At 39.7% G+C, this 26,843-nt stretch overlaps 1 protein-coding gene across 1 annotated transcript in view; it reads left to right on the forward strand.

Annotated features, from left to right (window-relative positions):
• Window positions 1-26,843, forward strand: part of TGDS (TDP-glucose 4,6-dehydratase) — a 465,953-nt gene that overhangs the window by 419,710 nt on the left and 19,400 nt on the right. The window contains exon 9 of the mRNA XM_053707844.1: window positions 24,862-24,959. Within this exon, the coding sequence (XP_053563819.1) occupies window positions 24,862-24,959 (98 nt within the window). The remainder of the gene's footprint in view (window positions 1-24,861; window positions 24,960-26,843) is intronic.

Consider the following 26,843-nt stretch of genomic DNA (forward strand, 5'->3'; position numbering starts at 1 on the left):
TGTCCTAATCCCAAGAATACTCTTGAAAGATCTCTGCATAATTTGGATGTTGTAAGAGCTTTGAAATATTATTTCAAAGCTACTAAAGATTTCAGGAAGACTTCTAGTCTATTTGTTATTTTTTCTGGTCCTAACATCGCTTGCTGGAATCTACATTATTAAATCCATAACATCAATATACACCATATATATCAATCAGTATGTTATTATCATATGAATTGAATCCATACTTGATAAGTCTCTATGAATAACAGCCTAGATTGAGATCTTGATAGTCTTACATATGATGCATATAAACATGTGTAATTATTCACGCCCTTTGTATGTCTAACCAATTGGAAAAGCATGTTTTTCTTGAAGGATGCAGACTTCTTCCTGTACCACTGCTTGAAGAAGGTGTCTTCCAGAAACTGGCAGTAGGACTGGGAGTTGAGCTTGACTCCATCCTCAACCCGAAAAGACCCCACAAGCTCATCTTTGATGATACCAGCCCAAACCAGTACTCCACCTCCACCTTGCTGGCGTCTGAGTCGGACTGGAGCTCTCTGCCCTTTACCAATCCAGCCACGGGCCCATCCATCTGGCCCATCAAGACTCACTCTCATTTCATCAGTCCATAAAACCTTAGAAAAATCAGTCTTGAGATATTTCTTGGCCCAGTCTTGACGTTTCAGCTTGTGTGTCTTGTTCAGTGGTGGTCGTATTTCAGCCTTTCTTACCTTGGCCATGTCTCTGAGTATTGCACACCTTGTGCTTTTGGGCACTCCAGTGATGTTGCAGCTCTGAAATATGGCCAAACTGGTGGCAAGTGGCATCTTGGCAGCTGCACGCTTGACTTTTCTCAGTTCATGGGCAGTTATTTTGCGCCTTGGTTTTTTCACACGCTTCTTGCGACCCTGTTGACTATTTTGAATGAAACGCTTGATTGTTCGATGATCACGCTTCAGAAGCTTTGCAATTTTAAGAGTGCTGCATCCCTCTGCAAGATATCTCACTATTTTTGACTTTTCTGAGCCTGTCAAGTCCTTCTTTTGACCCATTTTACCAAAGGAAAGGAAGTTGCCTAATAATTATGCACACCTGATATAGGGTGTTGATGTCATTAAACCACACCCCTTCTCATTACAGAGATGCACATCACCTAATATGCTTAATTGGTAGTAGGCTTTCGAGCCTATACAGCTTGGAGTAAGACAACATGCATAAAGAGGATGATGTGGTCAAAATACTCATTTGCCTAATAATTCTGCACTCCCTGTAGATGACGTATATGGAGAGGTGTGTGGCGTAAGTCTCACTATCATTGGTTGATTACCACGCTGATTCTGTTTATAGGGCAACAGTCCAAAAAGCTTCGGCTTGTTAATTTTTCAAACGGTTAACATTAAGAAAGGCCGGTTAACGTCAGAAACGCGTTTGTTATTTACTAAACCTGTTGTATGCACCGTGTTTATCACTCCTGTTACCTGAAGCCGACGCTTCCTGTTATCGGCCAGGAAACAGGGGAGTGATACACAGACTTTTATGGGGGGAAGGGTGTTTGGTGTGGTGTAAAGAGATTACTCTGATTTTTACTTTTAATACTATCAATAAATTTAGTTTTATATTGAATAATTATAGGTAGGGTGAGTGCTACTAGCCCCTTTTTCTTCCTCTTTACATTCTATAATATATATTTGAGGGGTAGCACCTGTACCTTTGGGTTCCTAGTCCTGCCTTTAGCTGTACATTACGTAGTGTCAGTAACTTATCTATTTTTCTCCTAGGAAAGGTCAGAAAGCCTCTGCCATTTCTTTGGCATCTTGGTTAAAGCTTTTGATTCACAAGGCTTATGTAGAGGTGGGACGGTCTCCCCCTCAGAGAATTACAGCTCATTCTACTAGATCAGTCGCTACTTCTTGGGCTTTTAAGAATGAAGCTTCAGATGATCAGATTTGCAAAGCAAAAAGTTTTGCACACATTTACTAAATTTTACCATTTTGATATATTTGCTTCTTCTGAAGCAGTCTTTGGTAGAAAAGTTCTTCAGGCAGCTGTTTCAGTTTGATTCTTCTGCTTATGATTTAGGGTTTTTTTCTTGAAATTTATGTGAAATTTTTTAAGAAAGTCTTATTTTTTTATGGATTTAATTTCTCTTGTAAGGTGTATCCAGTCCACGGATCATCCATTACTTGTGGGATATTCTCCTTCCCAACAGGAAGTTGCAAGAGGACACCCACAGCAGAGCTGCTATATAGCTCCTCCCCTAACTGCCATATCCAGCCATTCTCTTGCAACTCTCAACAAAGATGGAGGTAGTAAGAGGAAAGTGGTGAAATATAGTTAGTTTTTGTCTTCAATCAAAAGTTTATTATTTTTAAATGGTACCGGAGTTGTACTATTTTATCTCAGGCAGCATTTAGAAGAAGAATCTGCCTGCGTTTTCTATGATCTTAGCAGAAGTAACTAAGATCCACTGCTGTTCTCACATATGACTGAGGAGTGAGGTAACTTCAGAGGGAGAATGGCGTGCAGGTTATCCTGCAATGAGGTATGTGCAGTTTTAAGTTTTTCTAGGGATGGAATTGCTAGAAAATGCTGCTGATACCGGATTAATGTAAGTTAAGCCTAAATACAGTGATTTAATAGCGACTAGTATCAGGCTTACTATTAGAGATATATACTCTTATAAATGTGCAATATAAAACGTTTGCTGGCATGTTTAATCGTTTTTATATATGCTTTGGTGATAAAACGTATTGGGGCCTAGTTTTTTCCACATGGCTGGCTTGATTTTTGCCTAGAAACAGTTTCCTGAGGCTTTCCACTGTTGTAGTATGAGTGGGAGGGGCCTATTTTAGCGCTTTTTTGCGCAGTTAAAATTACAGACAGAGACATTCAGCTTCCCTCAGCAGTCCCCTGCATGCTATAGGACATCTCTGAAGGGCTCTAAAGGCTTCAAAAGTCGTTTATTGAGAAAGGTAGGGCCACAGCTGTGCTGTGGCATTTGTTGTGACTGTTTAAAAAACGTTTAATTCGTTTTTTTTATCCGTTTTTTGCATTAAGGGGTTAATCATCCATTTGCAAGTGGGTGCAATGCTCTGCTAACCTATTACATACAAAATGTGTTTCTCTTAAAGGCACAGTACCATTTTTTATATTTGCTTGTTAACTTGATTTAAAGTGTTTTCCAAGCTTCCTAGTCTCATTGCTAGTCTGTATAAACATGTCTGACATAGAGGAAACTCCTTGATCATTATGTTTAAAAGCCATGGTGGAACCCCATATGAGAATGTGTTCTAAATGTATTGATTTCACTTTACACAATAAAGATCAGCTTTTATCTTTAAAAAATTTATCACCAGAGGATTCTGACCAGGGGGAAGTTATGCCGACTAACTCTCCCCATGTGTCAGACCCTTTGACTCCCGCTCAAGGGACTCACGCTCAAATGGCGCCAAGTACATCAAGGACGCCCATAGCGATTACTTTACAAGACATGGCGGCAGTCATGGATAATACACTGTCAGCGGTATTAGCCAGACTACCTGAATTTAGAGGAAAGCGTCATAGCTCTGGTGTTAGGCGTAATCCAGAGCATACAGACGCTTTAAGAGCCATGTCTGATACTGCCTCACAATATGCAGAAGCTGAGGAAGGAGAGCTTCAGTCTGTGGGTGATATCTCTGACTTAGGGAAACCTGATTCTGATATTTCTACTTTTAAATTTAAGCTTGAGAACCTCCGTGTTTTGCTTAGGGAGGTTTTAGCTGCTCTGAATGACTGTGACACAATTGCAGTGCCAGAGAAATTGTGTAGACTGAATAAATACTTTGCAGTGCCGGTGTGTACTGAGGTTTTTCCAATACCTAAAAGGTTTACAGAAATTATTAATAAAGAGTGGGATAGACCCGGTGTGCCGTTTTCCCCCCCTCCTATTTTTAGGAAAATGTTTCCCATAGACGCCACCACACGGGACTTATGGCAAACGGTCCCTAAGGTGGAGGGAGCAGTTTCTACTTTAGCAAAGCGTACTACTATCCCCGTCGAGGACAGTTGTGCTTTTTCAGATCCTATGGATAAAAAATTAGAGGGTTACCTTAAGAAAATGTTTATTCAACAAGGTTTTATCCTGCAGCCCCTTGCATGCATTGCTCCTGTCACTGCTGCTGCGGCGTTCTGGTTTGAGTCTCTGGAAGAGGCTTTACAGACAACGACTCCTTTGGAGGACATACTTAACAAGCTTAGAGCACTTAAGCTAGCTAATTCTTTTGTTTCTGATGCCATTGTTCATTTGACTAAACTAACGGCTAAGAATTCTGGATTTGCCATCCAGACGCGTAGGGCGCTATGGCTCAAATCTTGGTCAGCTGACGTGACTTCAAAGTCTAAACTACTTAACATTCCCTTCAAGGGGCAGACCCTATTCGGGCCTGGTTTGAAGGAAATTATTGCTGACATTACTGGAGGTAAAGGTCATGCCCTTCCTCAGGACAGGTCCAAATCAAGGGCCAAACAGTCTAATTTTCGTGCCTTTCGAAACTTCAAGACAAGTGCAGCATCAACTTCCTCTGCTACAAAACAAGAGGGAACTTTTGCTCAGTCCAAGACGGCCTGGAAACCTAACCAGTCCTGGAACAAAGGCAAGCAGGCCAAAAAGCCTGCTGCTGCCTCTAAGACAGCATGAAGGACTGACCCCCTATCCGGTAACGGATCTAGTAGGGGGCAGACTTTCTCTCTTCGCCCAGGCGTGGGCAAGAGATGTTCAGGATCCCTGGGCGTTGGAGATTATATCTCAGGGGTATCTTCTGGACTTCAAGGCTTCTCCTCCACAAGGGAGATTTCACCTTTCACGATTATCTGTCAACCAGATAAAGAAAGAGGCATTCTTACACTGTGTGCAGGACCTCCTAGTTATGGGTGTGATCCATCCAGTTCCAAAGGAGGAACAGGGACAGGGATTTTACTCAAATCTGTTTGTGGTTCCCAAAAAAGAGGGAGCCTTCAGACCAATCTTGGATCTAAAGATCTTAAACAAATTCCTCAGAGTTCCATCATTCAAAATGGAAACTATTCGGACCATCCTACCTATGATCCAGGAGGGTCAATATATGACTACGGTGGATCTAAAGGATGCTTACCTTCACATTCCGATACACAAAGATCATCATCGGTTCCTTAGGTTTGCCTTTCTGGACAGGCATTACCAGTTTGTGGCTCTTCCCTTCAGGTTAGCTACAGCCCCAAGAATTTTTACGAAGGTTCTGGGGGCGCTTCTGGCGGTCCTAACGCCGCGGGTCATAGCAGTGGCCCCTTATCTAGACAACATCCTGATACAGGCGTCAAATTTCCAAATTGCCAAGTCCCATGCGGACATAGTTCTGGCATTTTTGAGATCGCACGGGTGGAAAGTGAACGAGGAAAAGAGTTCTCTATCCCACCTCACAAGAGTCTCCTTCCTAGGGACTCTGATAGATTCTGTAGAAATGAAAATTTACCTGACGGAGTCCAGGTTATCAAAACTTCTAAATTCTTGCCGTGTTCTCCATTCTATTCCGCGCCCTTCGGTGGCTCAGTGCATGGAGGTAATCGGCTTAATGGTAGCGGCAATGGACATAGTTCCGTTTGCGCGCCTACATCTCAGACCGCTGCAACTATGCATGCGCAGTCAGTGGAATGCGGATTACACAGATTTGTCGCCTCTACTAAATCTGGATCAAGAGACCAGAGATTCTCTTCTCTGGTGGCTGTCTCGGGTCCACCTGTCCAAAGGTATGACCTTTCGCAGGCCAGATTGGACAATTGTAACGACGGATGCCAGCCTTCTAGGTTGGGGTGCAGTCTGGAACTCCCTGAAGGCTCAGGGATCGTGGACTCAGGAGGAGAAACTCCTTCCAATAAATATTCTGGAATTGAGAGCGATATTCAATGCTCTTCAAGCTTGGCCTCAGTTATCAACCCTGATGTTCATCAGATTTCAGTCGGACAACATCACGACTGTGGCTTACATCAACCATCAAGGGGGAACAAGGAGTTCCCTAGCGATGTTAGAAGTCTCCAAGATAATTCGCTGGGCAGAGAGACACTCTTGCCACCTCTCAGCGATCCATATCCCAGGTGTAGAGAACTGGGAGGCGGAATTTCTAAGTCGTCAGACTTTTCATCCGGGGGAGTGGGAACTCCATCCGGAGGTGTTTGCTCAATTGATTCATCGTTGGGGCAAACCAGAACTGGATCTCATGGCGTCTCGCCAGAACGCCAAGCTTCCTTGTTACGGATCCAGGTCCAGGGACCCAGAAGCGACGCTGATAGATGCTCTGGCAGCGCCTTGGTCTTTCAACCTGGCTTATGTTTTTCCACCGTTTCCTCTGCTCCCTCGACTGATTGCCAAAATCAAACAGGAGAGAGCATCGGTGATCTTGATAGTACCTGCGTGGCCACGCAGGACACGGTATGCAGACCTAGTGGACATGTCATCCTTTCCACCTTGGACTCTGCCTTTGAGACAAAACCTTCTACTACAAGGTCCTTTCAATCATCCAAATCTAATTTCTCTGAGACTGACTGCATGGAGATTGAACGCTTGATTTTATCAAAGCGTGGCTTCTCCGAGTCAGTCATTGATACCCTAATACAGGCAAGAAAGCCTGTCACCAGGAAAATCTACCATAAGATATGGCGTAAATATCTTTATCTGTAAAAGCAGAGAAAAGAGAGGCGCCTTATGGGACAGTATCGTAGTGCAGCGACAGAGACAGGAAACAGCACACACAACGAGTCAGGGTACTCACAAAGATGATGGCATAAACGTATGCCTCACTAGACAGGACGGAACCTTAGTCACCCGCCAGACAGACCAATGGGAAGATGTATCCGGAACTCCAGGGTCCAATCCGCAGCTACAGGAGGTAGAGGCGTCAGAGGAACGAATCGTCTGTAATAGAACCAATTGCTATTAGCTCTTAGTGTGAGAGGCAGGTAACCGGACCAACTCAGAATCAGTATAACAAAGAGCGGGGATATCGTAAAAGCAAATTTATTTAAAAACACTGTTAAAACATAGAATATATATGGAATAGAAACAGCAACGCGTTTCTCGACCTTCCGGTCGTTTCATCAGGCTGATATTACATTTGATAACCCCGCTCTATTTAACATGGAAGTCGTCCAATCACAGACCGGTCTGTGTCCACACCCTTCATGGAGCCAATCATAAGTTACGATTGACAACTGCAGTGACAATTGCACCTGTTCTATAATAGATGAAAAATGAGGAGTGTGGAAACATAAACGACTGTAATATACATACATGGCAATCAAATATAACATATGAAACATTTGAAATTTACTCAAAATAAAAAACATATTAATCACATAAAATCAAAGTCCGCAATCACAAACAGTTTGTATATAATTCATATATTTTAGATTAAATGATGTGCCTAAATGGATGAATGTAACTGTGTCTGATAGTTGGTTCTAACATCATAGGTTAGTATGTGGAAATCCTAAGCAGTCCATAAATAAAAACCAAATATGTAAAAATATATAACTAGAACCTTGTGAACCGATCACAAGCAGAGCTGCGTCTGCACTTCTCATATTGACAATCAGAGGTCTAAAGTGACATAATGGGTAAAAATCTACTAGGTAATATATAATAAAAGATATCAATGTGTAATAATAAGATGTGCAGAGACAGCACCGGCTATATGAGGCACACAATTCAGATATGTGCCCATAAGATGAATAGGTGCCTAATTAAAACCACTAGCGATGAATCATTAGCAATATACTATAGTGGTCTGAAAGATATAAATATAGCTAGTGACTATATACTTACAAAATAATTAATCTTCAGCCGTACAGCATAAATTAAATAAGGTTAGTAACAATAGACATTTTGGGAATATAAAAGGCTACAAATATTATAAGAGGACCATATATACTGACAGAGAGATGTCAATGTATATTTGAATGTAGATCATCTTATATTTGAGTCAGAGTATTGTAAATCAAAAACTGACAGAACATTCCATCACAATAGTTAGAATCGTAAAATTGATGTATAATGGCCAATTGATCAGAGACATAGAACGAACAAATCTTTTTATCACCTCATTTAAAAGATTCACACATAGGCCTCACTATTAGAGTTCATTATCTTTTTATCACCTCATTTAATAAGATTCACACATATATACAATTGATACATACTGCTGATATATATTTTTAACAGATCCATACCTTTTTCAAACTAATATATATTGTTGTATATTACAATAATGTTATCTGTAAGTGAAAGGACAAACAAAAGGCTTATGCTAGTATCACACATAGAGTCTACTTGTCCCACAACAAATGTTGAAAATAGCATAGAGAATCTATCTATACAAGCATTATTTGCTAAACTAGAAGATTCAATCAATGTCGAATGCAGGCATTGGTTGGACGCTGAGATGTTGCAGAAATATTTAGATAAAAAACAAATACCACGTGGGCTTAGACTACATAAAAATTGTTCATTTAAAGACAATATGGCTCTCAATACTAAATGGGAAGAAGCTATGCATGTCTGTTCTACCACTTTTATTAATATTCTCATATCTCATAGAAAAACTTTGGTTGAACATGCATCCAAAGAAATAAATTCCATTCAAAATAGTTTGGAGAAATTTAAAAATTCTGCATTGTATGATGAATTGAATACCATGGTCTTGGAAAAAACAGAATGTTTCCAAAAAGAACTAATGGCCATTAAAAATAGAAAACTGTTGAGAGATGATGATGATTATCAGAAGGGCCAAATATACACCTACAACAAAAATAAAGATAAAAAATCTGATTCAACATACCCACAGATGGGTCCTGATTCGGACATTCAACAAAGTGTAGACTACCCTAAAACCCCTTTAACAGGGGATTGTACTAATACTAACTCTGACTGGACAGTAGTCAATTATTCGAAAAGCAAAGATAAAAACAAGAACATTGCACCTAATCAAAATAGAAATAACTATAGGCCTCCTGCCCAAAATTCTTATCATTATGGGGAGAATGGTGGTAGTTTCTACAATGATTCTAGACACTATTCTCCTAGATATCATGAGGGTAATGATAGAAGAAATAACTATCATCAAGACTCCCCTAGACATTTTTCCAACATGATAAAAGGGAATTTCCCAATCGGATTTACCCATCCAATAGACAAAATCATAACGATTATTCAGGTGCTAGAAGTCATTTTTATGATTACCATCACTCTAGGCCCCATACTCCAAATCATGACTCTAGGAACTTTAGGTCAAATGGTCCTAGAAATTATCATCATGTCCAAAATGTCGAATACCATTCTTCTAACAATTTTGATAAATCTAGAGGACATTTCCCTAGGAGTCATGATACAGGGTCTTATAGAGAAGTATCCTCTTCTAATGGTCAATATACTCATGATAGACCAACGGCCAATAATGAGAATGGCCGCCGGTTTCCCAACAATAGACCACAAACAAGCACAAATAATGACCAATATAGGGTTGAAACAACTCGCCATTTGAATTCTAACCCAGGCCCCATTTATGATAATATCAATCAGGCAGGACCATCCTCCAATAATTCATCTCATTTTTTAGAATCAGGCCCCAGACCACCAGCGTGGAAACAAAAAACTATTTCCAGCTACCTAGAACCTGTGATTTCCCTCACCGCCCCACAAAAAGGCAAAAGACCTCACGGAAACGAGGGTGCAGAGGAAGAGGTACAGCCATCAAAGAGGTACGATTACAGACCTTGAAAAAAGGGATCTATAATCTGTCCTCACATAATTTGACAAATGATGAGATACGGGTTCTGGGTAAAGGCCTTTCATATTGCCCTACTAATAAACATAATACTTTCTCTCTCTTTGTCGATCTAAACCAATTTACGCAGAAGCTATCTATGCAAAAATACTTTGCTGAAAAAACCTTAAAAAATGATATGATGAGGCCGATTCTTACAAACTCTATGGACGATAGACTTAGACATGAGGTAATCCCCACATATGATCCAGATGCCTTGATAGACCACTTATGTGATGGTTTTATACATACACCCTTTAAAAACAAGTCTAGTTTCATGCCACAGCTCAGTAATAATGCACACATCGAGATTTTTAGACAACTAGTGAGTGATGACTTTGAGAGAATACCAAAAAAGATCCCAAATAAGGATTATCTATTTCCCAATGAGAAACGAGCATTGAACAATCTAAAAAACAATAAATCTTTGTTAATAAGACAGGCCGATAAGGGCGGTGGAGTGGTCCTTCAGGATTTAGCCGATTATCTATCGGTAGCCAGGAAAATCTTACATGACACTGCTTATTATAAGAAATTGAGCTCAGACCCGACTATGGAGTTTAAATCTATACTGAAAGAAATTATAGCATCAGCTTTCGATAAAGGCATACTCTTGAAGAAAGAGAAAGATTACTTGGTCCCTACCGAACCCAATCAGGCCTTTTATTACCACCTTCCAAAGGTCCATAAGAACCATCTGTGTCCACCTGGACGACCAATAATAGCAGGGATTGGCAATTTGACTGATAATGTGTCATCATATGTGGACCACTTCTTGCAGAAGTATGTCTTAGGATTAGAATCTTATATTCGCGATTCAGCTGATCTCCTTAAAAAATTGGAATCATACTGTATTACATCTGATATGATTTGGGTAACTTGCGATGTTCAGGCCCTGTATTCCAACATCCCTCATGACTTGGGCCTACGGGCAGTATCTGAATATTTAGAACAAGATTTCTATCTACCACAGACCCAAAGAGAATTTCTCTTAGATCTCATTGCTTTCATCCTGAGACATAATTATTTTGTTTTTCAGGATGAGTTTTACATTCAAACAAAGGGCACTGCCATGGGTACCAGGTTTGCCCCTAGTTATGCGAACCTGTTTATGGGTTCCTTTGAACAACGCTACATCTATGACTCAGCCTATGGGGCGAACCTGGTATACTATGGCAGATATATAGATGACCTCATCTTTATTTGGAGGGGTGAACCATCTACCGCTGAATCATTTGTGGAACATTTAAATTCTAACAATAGAGGTTTGGTGTTCACGAGCTCTATAGAGAGACAATCAATAGTGTATCTAGATCTAAACCTCTGCTTCACTGAGGGTAAAGTGACTAGCACTGCCTTCTTTAAAGCAGTTGATTGTAACAGCTATCTTGACTTTAAGAGTTGCCATTACCATCCTTGGAAACTAAACGTCCCTTATGGCCAGTTTAAAAGGGTACGCCGAAATTGTAGTTCTATGGCTGACTATGAATCTCAGAGTCTTATTCTTAAGGAACGTTTTAGGGAAAAACATTACCCTAATACTATTATAGAAAATGGCTTTTTGAGAGCCAAAAATGATGATAGGGACCAATACTTCACTAGTTCTAATGCACAACTGGAACCTATGAATAATAGTAATTTTCATAGAGATCCTCTGTTCATCACTCAATTTAACCACAATCACAATTTAATCAGAGAGATCGTCACTAGACATTGGAAAATTCTGCTTAAAGATCCCATTTTGAAAAAAACTTTGGATGATAAACCCAGAATAGTGTATAGAAGGGCTCCAACCCTCAAAACAATTTTGGCTCAGAGCAAGATCGTTAAACATAGACAGTCATATTCTGGTGTCAATAGTAGTAACTTGCGACATGGGTCATTTAAATGTAGACGAGCCCGTTGCAAGATGTGCATTTTTATTGGGGATCAGCGGAAAACCTTCAGGTCTAGTGTCACCAATAAGTCCTATACTATAATTGGTCATGCCTCTTGCGCTTCCACTTATGTAGTCTATCTACTTACTTGTGTCTGTGGGGCCCAATAAGTAGGGCGTACCTGTAGACATCTTAGTACTAGATGGTCTGAACACTATCGGAATATGAAGAAGAACTTCAGACTCCATAGTGTCTCAAGACATTGTAATGATGTCCATAAGGGAGATCTTAACTGCTATTCTGTGGTTCCCATTGAATTTGTTCCCAAATCCCATATATACAATCGATTTTTCAGGCTCAGACAGAGGGAGACCTATTGGATCCACTTGCTGAAAAGCATGCATCCAGACTGTCTCAATTTATGTGTTGATCTGGCGGCCTTCTCTTAGAGGTTTTATCCTGGTGTCCCTCTGCCTGAGCCTGCTGTACCTTGTTCCTCTGGATTTGTTCGTTCTATGTCTCTGATCAATTGGCCATTATACATCAATTTTACGATTCTAACTATTGTGATGGAATGTTCTGTCAGTTTTTGATTTACAATACTCTGACTCAAATATAAGATGATCTACATTCAAATATACATTGACATCTCTCTGTCAGTATATATGGTCCTCTTATAATATTTGTAGCCTTTTATATTCCCAAAATGTCTATTGTTACTAACTTTATTTAATTTATGCTGTACGGCTGAAGATTAATTATTTTGTAAGTATATAGTCACTAGCTATATTTATATCTTTCAGACCACTATAGTATATTGCTAATGATTCATCGCTAGTGGTTTTGATTAGGCACCTATTCATCTTATGGGCACATATCTGAATTGTGTGCCTCATATAGCCGGTGCTGTCTCTGCACATCTTATTATTACACATTGATATCTTTTATTATATATTACCTAGTAGATTTTTACCATCATGTCACTTTAGACCTCTGATTGTCAATATGAGAAGTGCAGACGCAGCTCTGCTTGTGATCGGTTCACAAGGTTCTAGTTATATATTTTTACATATTTGGTTTTTATTTATGGACTGCTTAGGATTTCCACATACTAACCTATGATGTTAGAACCAACTATCAGACACAGTTACATTCATCCATTTAGGCACATCATTTAATCTAAAATATATGAATTATATACAAACTGTTTGTGATTGCGGACTTTGATTTTATGTGATTAATATGTTTTTTATTTTGAGTAAATGTATATTACAGTCGTTTATGTTTCCACACTCCTCATTTTTCATCTATTATAGAACAGGTGCAATTGTCACTGCAGTTCTCAATCGTAACTTATGATTGGCTCCATGAAGGGTGTGGACACAGACCGGTCTGTGATTGGACGACTTCCATATTAAATAGAGCAGGGTTATCAAATGTAATATCAGCCTGATGAAACGACCGGAAGGTTGAGAAACGCGTTGCTGTTTCTATTCCATATATATTCTATGTTTTAACAGTGTTTTTAAATAAATTTGCTTTTACGATATCCCCGCTCTTTGTTAAACTGCTTCTGGGTTGGTCCGGTTACCTGCCTCTCACACTAAGAGCTAATAGCAATTGGTCCTATTACGGACGATTCGTTCCTCTGACGCCTCTACCTCCTGTAGCTGCGGATTGGACCCTGGAGTTCCGGATACATCTTCCCATTGGTCTGTCTGGCGGGCGACTAAGGTTCCATCCTGTCTAGTGAGGCATACGTTTATGCCATCATCTTTGTGAGTACCCTGACTCGTTGTGTGTGCTGTTTCCTGTCTCTGTCGCTGCACTACGATACTGTCCCATAAGGCGCCTCTCTTTTCTCTGCTTTTACAGATATTTGTAACTACTCCTCTCCAAGAGTGCTGCCGTTAATATTGGTTGCTGGCTATTTCAGGAACTTTGCTTTCCCTGAGACTGTAGTTTGAGCCGGGTCTCGGTTACCAGCTGTGCGCACCTCCATAGGATTTTTCCTTTATCATCTTCACTGATCCCGTAAATATCTTTATTGGTGTGAATCCAAGAATTACTCATGGAGTAAGGTTAGGATTCCCAGGATATTGTCTTTTCTCCAAGAGGGTTTGGAAAAAGGATTATCAGCTAGTTCTTTAAAGGGACAGATTTCTGCCCTGTCTATTCTTTTGCACAAGCGTCTGGCAGATGTTCCAGACGTACAGGCATTTTGTCAGGCTTTGGTTAGAATCAAGCCTGTGTTTAAACCTGTTGCTCCCCCATGGAGCTTAAACTTGGTTCTTAAAGTTCTTCAAGGGGTTCCGTTTGAACTTCTTCATTCCATAGATATTAAACTTTTATTTTGGAAAGTTCTTTTTTTGATGGCTATTTCCTCGGCTCGTAGAGTCTCCGAGTTATCTGCTTTACAATGTGATTCTCCTTATCTGATCTTCCATGCAGATAAGGTAGTTCTGCATACAAAACCTGGGTTTTTGCCTAAGGTGGTATCTACTAAGAATATCAATCAAGAGATTGTTGTTCCATCATTGTGCCCTAATCCTTCTTCAAAGAAGGAACGTCTTTTACATAATCTGGACGTAGTCCGTGCTTTAAAGTTTTACTTACAAGCTACTAAAGATTTTCTGCAAACATCTGCTTTGTTTGTTGTTTACTCTGGACAGAGGAGAGGTCAAAAGGCTTCGGCAACCTCTCTTTCTTTTTGGCTAAGAAGCGTAATACGCTTAGCCTATGAGACTGCTGGACAGCAGCCCCCTGAAAGGATTACAGCTCATTCTACTAGAGCTGTGGCTTCCACTTGGGCCTTTAAAAATGAGGCTTCTGTTGAACAGATTTGCAAGGCGGCGACTTGGTCTTCGCTTCATACGTTTTCAAAATTCTACAAATTTGATACTTTTGCTTCTTCGGAGGCTATTTTTGGGAGAAAGGTTCTACAGGCAGTGGTACCTTCCGTTTAAGTACCTACCTTGTCCCTCCCTTCATCCGTGTACTTTAGCTTTGGTATTGGTATCCCACAAGTAATGGATGATCCGTGGACTGGATACACCTTACAAGAGAAAACACAATTTATGCTTACCTGATAAATTTATTTCTCTTGTGGTGTATCCAGTCCACGTTCCGCCCTGTCAGTTTAAGGCAGGTCAAAATTTAGATTTAAACTACAGTCACCACTGCACCCTATGGTTTCTCCTTTCTCGGCTTGTTTCGGTCGAATGACTGGATATGACAGTTAGGGGAGGAGTTATATAGCAGTTCTGCTGTGGGTGTCCTCTTGCAACTTCCTGTTGGGAAGGAGAATATCCCACAAGTAATGGATGATCCGTGGACTGGATACACCACAAGAGAAATAAATTTATCAGGTAAGCATAAATTGTGTTTTTTTCAGCGGAAATAGCTGTTTTTATTTTATCCCTCCCTTCCTAGTGACTCTTCTGTGGTCTCCCACATCTTGAGTATTTCTATCCCATACGTCACTAGCTCATGGTAAGAACTTACCTTATAAATTATTTTCTTTTATTTTGGCAAGAGTCCATGAAGCCCACCCTTTTTTATGGTGGTTATGATTTTTTTATAAAAAGCACAATTTTATTTCCAGTTCCTCTTTTTGTATGCTTTTTTACTCATTTTATCACCTAACTACTTGGCTATTCGTTAAACTGAATTGTGGGTGTGGTGAGGGGTGTATTTATAGGCATTTTGACGTTTGGGAAACTTTGCCCCTCCTGGTAGGATTGTATATCCCATACGTCACTAGCTCATGGACTCTTGCCAATATAAAATAAATGAAATTTATCAGGTAAGTTCTTACATAAATTATGTTTTTCCAACACTTACTCCTTTAAAGGGACAGTCTACACCAGCATTTTTATAGTTTAAAAAGATAGATAATCCCTTTATTACCCATACCCTAGTTTTGCATAACCAACACAGTTATATAAATACACTTTTTACCTCAGTGATTATCCTGTATCTAAGCCTCTGCAAACTGCCCCCTTTTTTCAGTTCTTTTGACAGACATCCATTTTAGCCAATCAAAACTTGCTCACTGGAACTTCACGTGTGTGAGCACAGTGTTATCTATATGACATACATGAACTAACACCCTCTAGTGGTGAAAAACTGTCAAAATGCCCTGAGAGAAGAGGCGGACTTCAAGGGCTTAAAAATTAGCATATGAACCTCCTAGGTTTTGCTTTCAACTAAGAATACCAAGAAAACCAAACAAAATTGGTGATAAAAGTAAATTGGAAAATTGTTCAAAATTACATTCTCTATCTGAATCATGAAAGTTTATTTTGGACTAGACTGTCCCTTTAATTTCAAACTTTCAGTATTTCCACTCACAGAGATTGCCTATAAAATGACCAAGTTTTACTCTGATAAGTCTGAAAAACTTAAACAAAATAAATACAGTCTTGTGTGGCCTGTACTCTTATACTTTTCAATATATGGTATTAAAGTGATATTAAATTCTAGCGTTTGTGAAACGCTAGGATTTACCAATGCAACAAATATAAGTATAAAATATAAGTATAAAATACTTCATGCTGAAATCTCCTCTGTCTGCAGCGTTCACCGCGCTGAGCGCTTCAGGACGTCCACAGTAGAACGCTATTTTATCATTGAGGTGATGTTAGCCAATAGTGTGTTAGCTATCCGGCATAATGCCAACTGGGACGCACAGCTATTGGCTAAGAGATGTAAACGTCACCTCACTGAAAAAATACAGTTCTTCTGAGGTTCTTAGCAAGGCGAATGCTGCAGACAAATAAAGGAACTTTCAGTATGAAGTATTTTATACTTCATGACTGAAAGTCCCCTTTAATTGCTGCACTGGATAAATCCTAGTGTTTCACAAACGCTAGGATTTACTATAATTTAGTAATCCAAAAGTACTAATACAGTCCAGATAAATATGAAAGAAATATCTATTAAAGGCATACAATTTCTCTGTAGTTAGTTGCCATGAGATTTTAACAGATTCTCACAATAAACACAACAGTTGCAACACTAAAGGTTGTGCCAATACTGTTACTTAATAATCTTAAACAGGATCATAAAAGGAAACAATTACAGCTAGATTACAAGTTTTTGTCGGTAAGGCTTGCGGTGCTAACGCACAGTTTATGCTCACCGCTCACCTACAAACAACGCTGGTATTACAGGTTTTTTTAAACCCGGCGTTAGCCAAAGAAAAGTGAGCATAGAGCAAAATTTAGCTCCACATCTCACCTCAATACCAGCGTTGCTTACGGTAGCGGTGAGCTGGCTAAACGTGCTCGTGCACGATTTCCCCATAGGAATCAATGGGGCAGATTCGGCTGAAAAAAAACCTAACACCTGCAAAAAAGCAGCGTTCAGCTCCTAACGCAGCCCCATTGATTCCTATGGGGAAATACTTTTTATGTCTACACCTAACACCCTAACATGAACCCAGAGTCTAAACACCCCTAATCTTACACTTATTAACCCCTAATCTGCCGCCCCCGACATAATCCCTAATCTGCCGCTCCGGACACCTCCGCCACCTACATTATACTAATGAACCCCTAATCTGCTGCCCCCAACATCGCCGCCACCTACATTATATTTATTAACCCCTAATCTTCCGCCCCCAACGTCGCCGCAACCTAACTACATTTATTAACCCCTAATCTGCCGCCTCCAACGTCGCCGCCACTATAATAAAGTTATTAACCCCTAAACCTAAGTCTAACCCTAACACCCCCTAATTTAAATATAATTTAAAATAATCTAAATAAAATTACTATAATTAAATAAAGTATTCCTATATAAAACTAAATACTTACCTATAAAATAAACCCTAAGCTAGCTACAATATAACTAATAGTTACATTGTAGCTATATCTTAGGGTCTATTTTTATTTTACAGGCAACTTTGTATTTATTTTAACTAGGTAGAATAGTTATTAAATAGTTATTAACTATTTGATAGCTACCTAGCTAAAATAAAGACAAACTTACCTGTAAAATAAAACCTAACCTAAGTTACAATTACACCTAACACTACACCATAATTAAATTAATTCACTAAAGTAACTACAATTAAATACTATTATCTAAATTACGGGGGGGAAAAAACACTAAATTACAGAAAAAAATAAAATAATTACAATTTGTTTAAACTAATTACACCTAATCTAATCCCCCTAATAAAATAAAAAAGCCCCCCAAAATAATAAAAATCCCTACCCTATACTAAATTACAAATAGCCCTTAAAAGGGATTTTTGCGGCGCATTGCCCCAAAGTAATCAGCTCTTTTACCTGTAAAAAAAAAAAAAAAGACAATACCCCCCCCAACATTAAAACCCACCACCCACACACCCAACCCTACTCTAAAACCCACCCAATACCCCTTAATAAAACCTAACACTAACCCCTTGAAGATCACCCTACCTTGAGACGTCTTCACCCAACCGGGCAGAAGTGGTCCTCCAGACGGCCAGAAGTCTTCATCCTATCCGGGAAGAAGAGGTCCTCCAGACGGCATCTTCATCCATCCGGAGCGGAGCGGGTCCATCTTCAAGACATCCGACGCGGAGCATCCTCTTCTTTCCGATGACTAACACTAAATAACGGTACCTTTAAGTGAAGTCATCCAAGATGGCGTCCCTTCTATTCCGATTGGCTGATAGAATTCTATCAGCCAATCGGAATTAAGGTAGAAAAAATCCTATTGGCTGATCCAATCAGCCAATAGGATTGAAGTTCAATCCTATTGGCTGATCCAATCAGCCAATAGGATTGAGCTTGCATTCTATTGGCTGTTGGGGGCGGCAGATTAGGGGTTAATAAATGTAGGTAGTGTTGGCAATGTTAGGGACGGCAGATTAGGGGTTAATAAAATGTAACTAATGTTTGCGAGCCGGGAGTGCGGCGGTTTAAGGGTTAATATATTTATTGAAGTGGCGGCGATGTCCGGTCGGCAGATTAGGGGTTAAAAAATTTATTTAAAGGGATACTAACCCCACATTTTTTTCTTTCATGATTCAGATAGAGCATGCAATTTTAAGCAACTTTCTAATTTATTCCTATTATCAATTTTTCTTTGTTCTCATGTTACCTTGATTTGAAAAAGCAGTAATAAAAGGTTAGGAGCCAGCCCATTTTTTAGTTCAGCACCTTGGTAGAGCTTGCTGATTGGTTTGCTACATTTAGCCACAAATCAGCAAGTGCTACCCAAGTGCTGAACAAAAAATGGTCCGGCTCTAAAGCTTACAGTGCTGCTTTTTCAAATCAAGATAGCATGAGAACAAAGAAAAATTGATAATAGGAGTAAATTAGAAAGGTGCTTAAAATCTCATTCTCTATCTGAATAATGAAAGAAAAAAATTGGGTTTAGTATCCCTTAAGTGTTTGCGATGTAGGGGGGGGGCTCGGTTTAAGGGTTAATAGGTAGTTTATGGGTGTTAGTGTACTTTTTAGCACTTTAGTTAAGAGTTTTATGTTACGGCGTTAGCCCATAAAACTCTTAACTACTGACTTTTAAATGCGGTAGGAGTCTTGACAGAAGAGGGTTTACGGCTCACTTTTTCCAAGACTTGTAATACCGGCGTTAGGAAAATCCCATTGAAAAGATAGGATACGCAATTGACGGAAGGGGATTTGCGGTATGCTCGAGTCGCGGAAAAAAAGTGAGCGGTACACCTGTACCTGCCAGACTCGTTATACCAGCGGGCATTAAAAAGCAGCGTTGGGACCTCTCAACGCTGCTTTTTAACCCTAGCGCAATACTCGTAATCTAGGCGTTAGTGTTCATACCAATGTATTATACATACAAAACCATACACTTATGGTCTCAGACCATCCAGTAATAATAATCCTGAAATCCAAATCGTGCTGGCAGCTCCTTCTTAATCGCAGAAATAAAGCAAAGAGAAGTATGCCAGTCATTCATTCATTTCCAAAATGATTCCAATATTAAGAAGAAATAGATTAAAAGATCTCACAAGTATAAAGCACCATTTTGAAAGATGCTAAGTATAGTGTGCTGGAAACTTCTCACAAGCCTCCCAACTGACTTATTCACAGGCTCATTTGTTTCCAACAAACCCAGCGCAGGAACAACAGTGTCAAATATACAATGTATAAAAGGACTGCTCCCCATGCTTGTTGAAATAAAAAGAAGGGTAATGTTTTATCTTAAAAATGCTGTTTAATAACCTTTTATTTGCTGTTTCATAAGTTTGTTTAGCAGCTATCAGTCATGTGAGTATATTTAATCTATTTCCTCTTAAAATTGGACTCTCAATATCCCAGAAAAACAATAGTTCAAAGAAGAAAACAATAATAGGACTATTTACAAATCACTATGAAGCATAACAACCCGTTCCATTGCCAAGGGGCCCCCCTGGGGGGGGCTCCTGGTGAACTGCTTATGCTCACAGTCTGGTTAACTGAGCTAGAGCAACGATGACAGCCCTCCTGCCCAGTTCAAAGATTAGCTAGAGAAGCTGCATCTCTGACAGCTGCGCGAGTAGTTGTAAGCTGGGGCAGGTGGCAGATGACCAGGAGCTAGCGAAGCACTGACAGCCTCCTGACAGTAACTAAGCAGTTAAGGGTGGGCCCTGTCCTTGGTTTGGGGGCCCTGTGTTTGGCCCTGGAGTGGGTACCCTATGTCTGGATAGGAGGTCTGTTGCTCTGGGGGGGTGCTGTAGTGTGGGGTCTAGCCCTGGAGGGTCTGTTGCTGTGAGGTATCTGAAGTTTGGGGTCTCTGGGGTTAGGGGCCCTAGTGGAGACATGGCAGGCAGACGAGAGAGAGGGGCATGAGAGGCAGGGTGGGGGTGAGGGGGCCCTTCACAATTTTTTTCCCAGGGGCCCTGGTTGTTCTCAGTCTGCTCCTGGTTCTTCAGAAATAATGTATAATCTAATGAAGTTTAAAGCTTTATACTCAAAGTAGCTCTCTCAACACTGCTGAGCACCATTAGCATTGGTATGTAGTTTTGGGAAGTGCACAAATACCAGAAGTAACGTCACAATTACACAATCAATACTCTGGCTTTACAATTTCATGATTCTTTATAGCTTTAATAGAGGGATATATTTGTATATATATAAAACACGGAAGGGAACTGCACTCTCACATCGGACCGAGTACACATCCCATGACCCTGCAACATGCTCAGCCCTGGGTGCCACTGGCACTCACAGGAAGCTGTGCTGTCCCCAGAGTCACAGGCAGTTAACCCCAGACAGGTTTGGGTGCAAAAACCATAGGGAAATGGTTACAAAATAAATACAACACACAGAGAAAACCCAGCACTCACTTACAAGCTCTCAGCTAAGATTTAAAAGCAAAACTGGAAAAGTTAGTTACCGAATCTGGCCAAATGGGGCAAGCCCAGGTACTTCGTCAAGGTCCTTTCCAATACCTGGGACCCTAAAACAGCCACACAATGCAATAAAAGCTTGCATTGTGTGGCTGTTTTAGGGTCCCAGGTATTGGAAAGAACCTTGACGAGGTACCTGGGCTTGTCCCATTTGGCCAGATGTGGCAACTAACCTTTCCATTTTTGCTTTTAAATCTTAGCTGAGAGCTTGTAAGTGAGTGCTGGGTTTTCTCTGTGTGTTGTTTGTATATATACATATATAGTATTATCTTTATTAATCTATGATTTTAGGTTTATTAAACTTGCAACAACCAAGTGGTGACCAGATGGTCAGGAAAATGAAATATTGTCAGGTTAAATCAATGCACTCTTTAATTTCTCGTGTATCTTATATTCACATATTTGTTTTGATATCTGAATTTATGTCCCTTTATCAATATAGTGATAGTATTTGTAGACCTAAAATACACATTTACTCATTTTAAAGCATTATGAGCCAGAATACAAGTGGCACTCTAAAAAATGTTTTCCACTCAATCACAATGGCAGCAGTAAAGTTATCAGAACTTTGAATATCGCAACCTCATTAAATTGTTCTCCCTATAGACTTCAATGGATCCCGCAGAACAAAAAAAAAACTAACACTTATCGCTCACACGATAATCCCGACACTGCATTAGACCTACATTGCTAAGCCTGAAGGTATTTATGAATATTTAATATTCCAATGTTCTTCACATAGAAATGTTTAAATAGATATTAAATAGATATTTCGAAAAAGATACATATATATATATATATATATTTTTATATATATATATATATATATATATAAGATTTATTTTTTGTAAGCTATATATCATGCCTATATATCTATATGAATATATAGGGATAGATAGATATAATTAAAAATACAAAGTACATTTTCAAATGAAGAACATCGGAATGTTAAATATTTGCAGTAAAAACACATTATTAAATATTAAAATTTATTAAAAAATAATTTGCAACTTTTAAAATATGACTGGAAAAGGCTCCAAAGTGTATATATGTATATACATGTGTATATATGTGTTTGTGTGTATATAAATATTATAGCCCTTTCCAGTTACTGTAAGTATCTTGTCATATACCATATAACTTTTAACCTTTATAAAAATATGATTTCTCTTGTAAGAGGCATCGAGTCCACGGATTCATCCTTACTTGTGGGATATTCTCCTCCCCTACAGGAAGTGGCAAAGAGAGCACCCACAACAGAGCTGCCTATATAGCTCCCCTTTTAGCTCCACCCCCCAGTCATTCTCTTTGCCTACTCTAAGTAACTAGGAAGTGCAGAGCGAGTGTGGTGACAAACAGTGGAATGGGGATTATGCAGATTTATCTCCTCAACTGCATCTGGACCAGGAGACCAGAGATTCTCTTCTCTGGTGGTTGTCTCAGGACCACCTGTCTCAGGGAATGTGCTTCCGCAGGCCAGAGTGGCTCATTGTAACGACAGATGCCAGCCTGCTAGGCTGGGATGCAGTCTGGAACTCCCTGAAAGCACAGGGCTTATGGTCTCGGGAGGAAGCTCTCCTCCCGATAAACATTGTAGAACTGAGAGCGATATTCAATGCACTTCAGGCGTGGCCTCAGCTTGCTGTGGCCAAATTCATCAGGTTTCAGTCGGACAACATCACGACTGTAGCTTATATCAATCATCAGAGAGGAACAAGGAGTTCTCTAGCGATGATGGAGGTAACCAAAATAATCCGGTGGGCAGAGGATCACTCTTGCCATCTCTCAGCAATCCACATCCCAGGAGTAGAGAACTGGGAGGCGGATTTTCTAAGTCGTCAGACTTTTCATCCGGGGGAGTGGGAACTCCATCCAGAGGTTTTCGCCCAGCTGATTCAGCTATGGGGCACACCAGAATTGTATCTGATGGCGTCTCATCAGAATGTCAAACTTCCTCGTTACGGGTCCAGGTCCCGGGATCCCAAGGCAGTACTGATAGATGCTCTAGCAGTGCCTTGGTCCTTCAGTCTGGCCTATGTATTTCCACCGTTTCCTCTCCTCCCACGTCTGGTTGCCAGAATCAAGCAGGAGAGAGCTTCGGTAATTCTGATAGCACCTGCGTGGCCACGCAGGACTTGGTATGCAGACCTAGTGGACCTTCTAATCCAAGGTCCGTTCACGCATCCAAATCTAATTTCTCTGCATCTGACTGCTTGGAGATTGAAGGCATGATTTTATCAAAGCGTGGTTTCTCTGAATCGGTCATTGATACCCTGATTCAGGCTAGAAAGCCTGTCACCAGGAAGATTTATCATAAGATTTGGCGGAAATATCTTTATTGGTGTGAATCCAAAGGTTACTCGTGGAGTAAGATTAGAATTGCTAGAATATTGTCTTTTCTCCAAGAAGGTTTGGAGAAGGGATTATCTGCTAGTTCCCTAAAAGGACAAATATCTGCTTTGTCTATTCTACTTCACAAACGTCTGGCAGATGTCCCAGACGTTAAAGCATTTAGTCAGGCTTTGGTCAGAATCAAGCCTGTATTTAAACCTGTTGCTCCGCCATGGAGCCTAAACTTAGTTCTTAAAGTTCTTCAAGGGGTTCCGTTAGAACCTATGCATTCCATAGATATTAAGCTTCTATCTTGGAAAGTTTTGTTTTTAGTAGCTATCTCTTCGGCTCGAAGAGTTTCTGACCTATCTGCTTTACAATGTGATTCCCCTTACCTTGTTTTCCATGCAGATAAGGTGGTTTTACGTACCAAACCTGGGTTTCTAATAAGAATATCAATCAAGAGATTTTGGTTCCTTCTTTGTGTCCTAATCCTTCATCTAAGAAGGTACGTCTGTTACACAATCTTGATGTGGTTTGTGCTTTAAAATTCTACTTACAAGCAACTAAAGATTTCCGTCAAACATCTTCTTTGTTTGTTGTTTATTCTGGTAAACAGAGAGGTCAAAGGGCTACGGCTACCTCTCTTTCCTTTTGGCTGAAAAGCATCATCCGTTTGGCCTATAAGACTGCTGGACAGCAGCCTCCTGAAAGGATTACTGCTCATTCTACTAGAGCTGTGGCTTCCACATGGGCTTTTAAAAATGAGGCTTCTGTTGAACAGATTTGTAAGGCGGCGACTTGGTCTTCGCTTCATACTTTTTCCAAATTTTACAAATTCGATACTTTTGCTTCTTCGGAGGCTATTTTTGGGAGAAAGGTTCTACAAGCAGTGGTGCCTTCCGTTTAAGGTCCCTGTCTTGTCCCTCCCTTCATCCGTGTCCTAAAGCTTTGGTATTGGTATCCCACAAGTAAGGATGAATCCGTGGACTTGATACATCTTACAAGAGAAAACATAATTTATGCTTACCTGATAAATTTATTTCTCTTCTGATGTATCGAGTCCACGGCCCGCCCTGTTTTTTTAAGACAGGCATATATATTTTTATTTTAAAACTTTCAGTCACCACTGCACCCTATAGTTTCTCCTTTTTCTTCCTAGCCTTCGGTCGAATGACTGGGGGGTGGAGCTAAGGGGGAGCTATATAGGCAGCTCTGCTGTGGGTGCTCTCTTTGCCACTTCCTGTAGGGGAGGAGAATATCCCACAAGTAAGGATGAATCCGTGGACTCGATACATCACAAGAGAAATAAATTTATCAGGTAAGTATAAATTATGGGGTTTTTTTTATTATTATTTTAAACTGGCACTTTCACCTATAGTGGCTATATAGTGTGAAGATGGATACATTAAAGATTAGATATTTTTCTTTCTTCCATTGTTAATGTTCTTCTTTCTTGTATGTTTATATGTAGGCCTACCAATGATCTACGTTACCCAATGAAGTCAGAAAAAATGCACAACTTAGGTTGGAGACCTAAAGTTCATTGGAAAGAAGGCATAGAAAAAACAAGTAAGCTTCTTTGATTCTGATTGCAGGGTCGGTTTTGTTATCTTCATTAGTTTCATTAAAACAACTCTTGTATGTTTTCTGACTGTGGTAAATATCTTGAGCTTTAGATCAAAGTTCATTTTGACGACATTTCATTGTACTTGTCACAGAAGTGCATAATAAATAATTGTTGTACTAGCTTCATTTAATCTTTTTTCATCTTATTTATTTAGCTTTAATTATATTTATATTTATAGCATTAAATCAATTTCAGTGTTATTGTTTCCTAAGTTAAAAATAATAATAATAATAATTCTCGGATTGCCTATTATCTTATTTTCATATTTTGAATGTGAATGATTTGATAAAACACATATAAATGTTAAGTATTAAAAACACTTTCCCAATGCAAGTGATGGTATTAACACATTTTAATCACAGTTAATGTACTATGAGGATAAATCTCTGATCTGTCCTCATTATTAATACCAGTAAAGTACATTGAGAGTAAAGATTTTCAGAGGATGAAATGGTTTTGTCCTCTTGACACTGTAACAAAAGTATTGATCTCTGCAATTGCATACTTACATTGAGATTTTCCATTAGCAAGAATGTAAATCCAAGAATTTCCTGCATTTTCTCATTTTGTGAGAATATTAATACTATATTTATTTTATATAGTGAGATTGTGAGAGTCCATAAGGTCATCATATGTACTTTTATACTTCAGTCACTAGGAGGAGGCAAAAACACCCCTACATACTAGAGCTTTAATCCCTCCCACTCTACCAGAATCCCTCAGTCAAATTTATTCCTTCAAGATAGAGTGAGGTGCTGATTTACACGTTGTTGATAGGGGCTCTATAACTGATCTAAGACCCAATTTACCCTGTGGGTGCCTACAAGTGACAGAAAAGAAAATAGGAGATATCACAGATATCCCCTGTTCTACTATGTGCTGCTCTTTGTTTGATGTTGCAGATCCCCGGTAAAATGCAGATTTTACCTTCCAATCCCCTGTTCTAAAGTGGCTGTGCCTTGTGAGATCCTTAGCACTGTGCTTGCACTCCTTTAGATTGGGTTGTCTACTGGAAGCAGTTCATCTTTAGTTGAGGTAAGCATAGTAGAAGAAGGTTCTAACACGTGAGTACAATGCACCTTCATAGCCCACCAGCTACTAGCAAGAACATGTACACATGATTCACATAGATTGGAGACATATATACGCATACAACTTCTACAGCAGTTTTGGTCCTTAACGAGCACTTAAAAATTTTTTTAAAACAAATTAGGGTACAGTCTGTTGAAATTTAGCAAAAGCGGGTTTTAGTACTCTCCAGTGTCACCTATTAATGCAGCCCTCTGTTACTCATTTGCACTCTCTGAAGTTTTTGGACATTGGGTTTTATTTTTTTTAGCTCCAACCAATAGTGCTGGTGCACTAAGGGTTAACTTTTTGGCGTGCTTTATAGCGTGCCTTCCTGCTTCTAAGTTGTAGTAGCCATCTCAATAGTGTCAGTGAAAGCTCTCAAGAGCCAGTCGAGGTGCTGAGACCTTCTGTTTATATCAGAACTTATTATTTAACCCTTTACTTGCTGTGGTAAATTAAATGTTAGCCTTATATTTCAGTATACCTCACTTGTTAACTATTGCGGACCTTATTGTTTCCCTCAGGGTTTAACATCTGCTGTGTTTGCCCTTATACTGTTTGAGTTTGCCATCAATTCAGATATAAAATCAACTTATCCTTACTGTACTCCTTATTCTTACTACTCTTATTGAGTAAATTGATGTAGCTTGGACCATCAACTAATCCTTTGGAGGGGTGATCTACTGATCGTTTAACCCTTGTTTACTTTGTAAGGATATCCCAATGTGTCCCTCTGCTCAGCTATGCACCCCATG

Source organism: Bombina bombina, chromosome 3 (assembly GCF_027579735.1).
Source record: "Bombina bombina isolate aBomBom1 chromosome 3, aBomBom1.pri, whole genome shotgun sequence".
NCBI classification, from domain to species: domain Eukaryota; kingdom Metazoa; phylum Chordata; class Amphibia; order Anura; family Bombinatoridae; genus Bombina; species Bombina bombina.